This window comes from Aquarana catesbeiana, linkage group LG01 (assembly GCF_042186555.1).
Source record: "Aquarana catesbeiana isolate 2022-GZ linkage group LG01, ASM4218655v1, whole genome shotgun sequence".
Classification (NCBI taxonomy): Eukaryota; Metazoa; Chordata; class Amphibia; order Anura; family Ranidae; genus Aquarana; species Aquarana catesbeiana.
In genome coordinates this window covers 22,190,859-22,196,858 of record NC_133324.1, presented here as the reverse complement: position 1 = coordinate 22,196,858, position 6,000 = coordinate 22,190,859, and the positions used below count along the sequence as shown (strand labels likewise).

Genomic DNA, 6,000 nt, shown 5'->3' with positions numbered 1-6,000 from the left:
CTACACTGGCAGTCCTGGGAGTTGTTTGCAGATAACATAGGGCTGTGACTTCCAGCGATCAGCCAATATGTGTTTCCCAGGTACACCTAGATTCCTCAGCAACACTCTATCACCTGGTTGCAAGTCCTGTACCCGCACCCTGTTCCTGTTCCTCTGTCCTCGGGTATCTGATGCAGCTTGAGCCTTATCATAGGCGGTCTTCAGGCTTCTCCGCAGTCGGTCCACATACCCTCTGTGGGAAGTTGCTGAGGTATAGTCCAGAGATGCGCCGAAAGCTAGATCCACTGGTAGCCGGGCTTCCCGTCCAAACTTCACGCGGTATGGAGAGTATCCTGTGGCATCACTTGTAGCACTGTTGTAAGCGTGTACTATGGCCGTTATGTGCTTGCTCCAGTGTTGCTTTTGTTCGGAGGTTAGAGTTCCAAGCATGTTTAAGAGAGTTAGATTGAATCTCTCTGGTGGAGGATCTCCTTGAGGATGGTAAGGGGTAGTTCTAGATTTCTTGATGCCCAACAAATCTAAGAGTCTCTTAATGAGGCTACTCTCAAAGTCTCTCCCTTGGTCTGAGTGGAAACGCTGGGGTAGGCCATAATGGACGAAGAATTTTTCTACTAGGATTTTGGCCACCATGGATGCCTGTTGATCTCTTGTGGGAAATGCCTGGGTGTAATGGGTGAAATGGTCTGTTAACACCAGGATATTTCCCTGCCCACTCAGGTCAGACTCCAAGCACAGAAATCAATGCACACCAGATCCAATTGGGAGGAAGTAGAGAGGAGACATTGCTGGAAGTAGCAGCAGAGGAGATTGCCTGCTGCCTGCCTTAAAGATACAGAGGGACGGTCCTGATCCATATCCATCCAGCTTTCGATCTGTGACAAGCTTATTAAGCTTGCTATCTGGTAAGCTTGCATTTTATGTGGTGGTGGATCACTATGATGGGTGTTCTCTTATTTCCCACCTCCCTATATCGATCCCTATGAACAACGATCGAGGGTCTCTTCTCACTACTTATCGGACATCTGGTTATCCTACTATGGACTTGGTGTTTTAACTTCACTTTAAGTGTTTTGGCCATAATTTTTATATGCACTTATTATTAGTCAGACACTTGTTTGATCCTGCATAACTTTACTTGGCTTTATGATTTGGTAATACCTGTCATGTATTTTCACATATATGTTTTTTATAGCGCAGTTTCTGTTTGTACATTTTTTTCTATATTGCTGTGTATATCGCACATTTGAACTGCAGCTTATCTGATAGGGAAAGATATATTTACCAGATCCAATGGTCCTTGACTCTCTAGGTGGCCCATTGGGTCGGCTCGTTGAGGTAAAGTCTCTTTCTTTGAATGCATCTAAGGCAGGAATGGCAGTAGCCCTCGACTTCAGTCCACATGCAGGGCCAATAGAATCTGTCTTTCACCAGTTGAAAAGTCCTCTCGGACCCTAGGTGGCCGTGGTAATCGTGTAGAGCAATTAACACTTTCTGTTTCTCTGCTAAGAACAACTGCCATTTCTCTTCTGGATCTTCAGAGGGGCCCCTTCGGTAGACCACCCCTTGCTGCAACTACAGCCAATCCCACTCTCGGTGTACACACTCTTTTAGGGAGTCAGTAAGAAGCAATTCGGGACGTTGGCTCTCCAGTGCCTTCAATGCCAAACTACAGAGGGGGTCTTCCAACTGATCCTTACGCAGGTCCTTTTTTGAAAGTTTTGGCAGACCTTCATCCCCGACTTGGGTGATGTTGCAATAGCTTCTGGGCACCCCAGCAGCTGACACTCCAATCTCCTCAGCTCTGGCCCCACCCCTTACTTGCTGTTCTGCCCCTTCACAAAGGGCTCTCACTCCTTCAGGGGTTAGCTGGGTCCATTCTTCTGGAAAGGGAACAGTGGGGTCTTCATGACAAAGCATCTGCATCCTTGTTCCCGACCCCCAGCCGATATTTCAGACTGAATGTAAAGCCTGATAGAGCGGCCAACCATCTATGGCCCGTGGCATCAAGTTTTTCAGTAGTGAGTAGGTGGGTGAGAGGGTTATTATCTGTCTTGATTATGAATTCTGCGCCATATAGGTAGTCCCTCAGTTTGTCCACTACTGCCCACTTCAAGGCCAGGAATTCAAGCTTGTGGGTGGGGTAGTTCCTCTCAGCAGGTGCCAAACTCCGACTCACATAAGCGACAGGCCTTAAGTGACCGTCATGTTCTTGGTACAGCACTCCACCCAACCCATCTTGGCTGGCGTCTACATGCAGTTCATATGGTTTGGCTGGAGTTGCATAGGCCAAGACTGGGGCAGTTGTGAGGCTCCACTTCAACTGTATGAAAGCCTCTTCACACTGAGTGGTCCACTGCTCTTGGATGGACTCTTTGGGCTTCGTGGCCCCTCCTGCTGGTTTTACAGACTTGACTGAGTTTGGATCGTCGTCTTCCTCCTTCTTCAATAGCTCAGTGAGTGGGCGAGCTATCTTAGCAAATCCCTCAACAAATCTCCGGTAATACAAGCAGAATCCCAGAAATGACCTAAGCTCGGTCACATTAGTGGGTCTCGGCCAGGAGGTAACAGCTTCCAGCTTCTGAGGGTCTGTAGCCACTCCTTCGTCAGACATGATGTGGCCCAGGTAATTGACTGAAGGTTGGTAGAACTGGCACTTTTCCATGGAGAGCTTCAGGCCTTCGTCATGGAGCCTCTTCAGGACATTTTCCAGGCGCTCTTTATGCTCCTCCAAAGTCTTGCCAAACACGATGATGTCATCTAGGTATACCAATACTTCAATCAGATTCATGTCACCCACAGTCTTCTCCATTAATCTCTGAAAGGTGGCTGGGGCGCCAGACAGGCCTTGAGGCATGCGATCAAATTTGAAGAATCCTACTGGGGTAATGAAAGCAATCTTCTCCCTATCTTCAGGGTGCATGGGGATTTGATAGTATCCACTCTTCAGATCCAGCACGCTGAACCACTTTGTCCCTGACGAATATACCACACCCAGGATAGAAGATGCAATACAGAGCATTCCCTTTTATTTGCCTACCCAGCAGGCTGTTCTGAGACTTGGCATTGTGGGTAGGTGAACTGGGCATTGTGGGTCAGTAGTTCACAGACTGAGTTTAAGTACATGAGACACTTCCTCATTAACTACATCTCCCACAATGCTTTGGAGTGTGGCTTTACAGAAACCAAACAAAAGTCTTAATAGCATTAAAAGAAAAAGACACTAGAGGGAGCCAAACTCTTACTTAAGAATATCACATTATTTAAAATAGTAACTTGGGTGGCAAAACCCCTGCGCTACATTAGTAAATGTAATTTTTCCAGTTGCATATCCTAAAGAAGGAATTTTAAAAAATGTCCCCCCAAAATACATACCAGATCTTTTGAGTTGTATTTGACAAAAAATAAAAAAAAGTGTTAGGTCCCCAAAAAATCTATACCAGGCCCTTAATCTGAGAATGCAGTGTGGCTGGCCAACAAAGGAGGGGTAACCATGCACCCCCTCTCTGAACCATACCAGACCGCAAGCCTTCTAGCAAAGCACCTTCTCCTTCTTGATGAGAACAAGGGCCTCTTTCCTGCAACCCTTGTAAAGTGGTTGTGGGGGGTATGTGGGCAGGGGGCTTATCAGCACCTGGAAGCCCCCTTTAACAAAAAAGGGGACCCATATACCAGCCCCCTATTTGAATGGATAAGGGGTACACAGTAAAGGGCCGGCAGGTGCTGGCTGTAAGCAGTTAAGTATGTGTTGAGCATTTTATTAGTGCATGCTAAAAATATAAAAAATAGCCTGGCCATGTAAGGTGAACAATGGCAGCTGGTCCATGGCAGTAGATATGTGCACAGTCAAAAAATTAGTTTTTTGTCGTCTCATTTGGGTTTTTTGTTTTTTTATTTTGTTTTTTGGATCACTCGTTATGATCAAAATTCGTTATTTAGAATAAATTCATAAATTTGTAAATTCGAAAATTCGTAAATTCGAAATGCGAAATTTTGAACATTTGGAAATCCAAAAATGTGAAAATCCAAAAATGTGAAAATCCAAAAATAAGAAAGAAAATCCATAAAGTCAAAAAAACGAAAATTTGAAAATAAGAACGAAAATCAGAAAATTCAAAAATCAGAAATAATAACAAACTAACTAACTAATAATAACTAACTATTAAATTATAGGTATTGGAATTTCCTTTCAAATTTGGCTGTTAGTGAACGTAACGAATACGAATTTATTCGAAGTTACAAATTATCCGAAATAACAAACGCCGCATCTAAACAAATGGAACGTAACAAATTAATAATAATAAATAATAATAAAACATTTTATTATTATTATTATTATTATTATTTTGTTACATTCCATTCGTTTAGATGCAGCATTCATTATTTGTGATAATTTGTAACTTCGGATACATTCGTATTCGTTATGTTCACTAACAGACAAATTTGAAAGGAAATTCCAATACCTATAATTTAATAGTTAGTAATAGTTATTATTAGTTAGTTATTATTTCAGATATTCAAATTTTTGGGTTTTCTAATTTCAGGATTTTCATTCTCATTTTCGGATTTTCTTTTTTTTGAATTTTCAAATTTTCGGGTTTACCAGTTTTCAGATTTTCGTTCTTTTAAATTTTCCAATTTTCCAATTTTGAAGATTTTAGTTCTTATTTTCATTGTTTAGAATTTTCGGATTTTACTTCTTATTTTCGGATTTTCTAATTTCCAAATTTCTGAATCTTCGAATTTACGAATTTTCAATTTTTGGATTTTCGAGTTATCAAATTTACGAATTTTTTCGAATTTTCAGCTTTTTGAATTTCGGAAATATTCGTTGAATGGGTTTTCGTTAATTTTAACATTTCCGAATTAACGAATTTGTCGAATTCGGAAACGAAACAAATGACACGTCTACATGGCAGTGAAAAGCTTAAAGCGCATTGAAACTCACTCAAAACACACTGAGGTCTAATTTTCACCCAGATTTAACAATGCAAAAACTCAAAATGTTGCTGATCCCCTAATTGTAAGCCAATATCTATGTAAAGATTACTTTCATATTCTGTTTAGTTTACTTTATCATTTGTGTCTCAATTTTTCCATTGAAGTTGCGCAGCTATATGAGAAGGGTTCATCACTCGGACTCCACTGGAGCGGAGATCTTCTTCAATGATAAAGCAGAAGTCCCCAACAAGTTGATTTTAGCAAATATTGTCATTTACAAAAACGAGACCGACTACAGATTTCTCACGGTGCCATTGCTTGCCTTTAACAAGACTCTGGATGAAGACGATGATGATGATATTTTCAGTATTGAACTTACTAATGTCTCATGGAAAAATGCCATTGTAAGAAATGATTTCTGAATTTATAGAGAGTCTTGTTTTATTTGTACATTTTATTTACCAATTGGCACGAATGCTGGCCATACACTAGACGAAAAATCGGACGAAAATGGGCCATTTAGACACTTTGTTCATCTTTTCGCCAAGTTAACCTCTTAAGCCCCAGACCATTTGGCTGGCCAAAGACCAGAGCAATTTTTGCAATTCGGCACTGACAATCGCACGGTCTCCCAAACAAAATTGATGTCCTTTTTTCCCCACAAATAGAGCTTTCTTTTGGTGGTATTTGTTCACCTCTGTGGTTTTTATTTTTTGTGCTATAAACAAAAAAATAGCGACAATTTAAAAAAAACGCATTCTTTTTTGCTTTTTGCTATAATAAATATCCCCAAAAAATATATAAAAAAACATTATTTTTCCCCAGTTTAGGCCGATATGTATTCTTCTACATATTTTTGGTAAAAAAAATCGCAATAAGCGTTTATTGATTGGTTTACGCAAAAGTTATAGCGTCTACAAAATAGGGGATAGTTTTATGGCATTTTTATTTTAATTTTTTTTTTTACTAGTAATGGCGGCGATCTGCGATTTTTATCAGGACTGCAACATTATGGCGGACACATCGGACATTTTTGACACATTTTTGGGACCATTGTCATTT

General features: G+C 40.8%; 1 protein-coding gene across 1 annotated transcript in view; it reads left to right on the top strand.

The window, feature by feature from the left end:
- Positions 1 to 2,852: 2,852 nt before the first annotated feature.
- The window catches only part of LOC141131911 (vomeronasal type-2 receptor 26-like), a 31,621-nt gene continuing 28,473 nt past the window's right edge, over positions 2,853 to 6,000 (top strand). Inside the window, exons 1-2 of the mRNA XM_073619768.1 lie at positions 2,853 to 2,882; positions 5,103 to 5,342. Of these exons, the coding sequence (XP_073475869.1) occupies positions 2,853 to 2,882; positions 5,103 to 5,342 (270 nt within the window). The remainder of the gene's footprint in view (positions 2,883 to 5,102; positions 5,343 to 6,000) is intronic.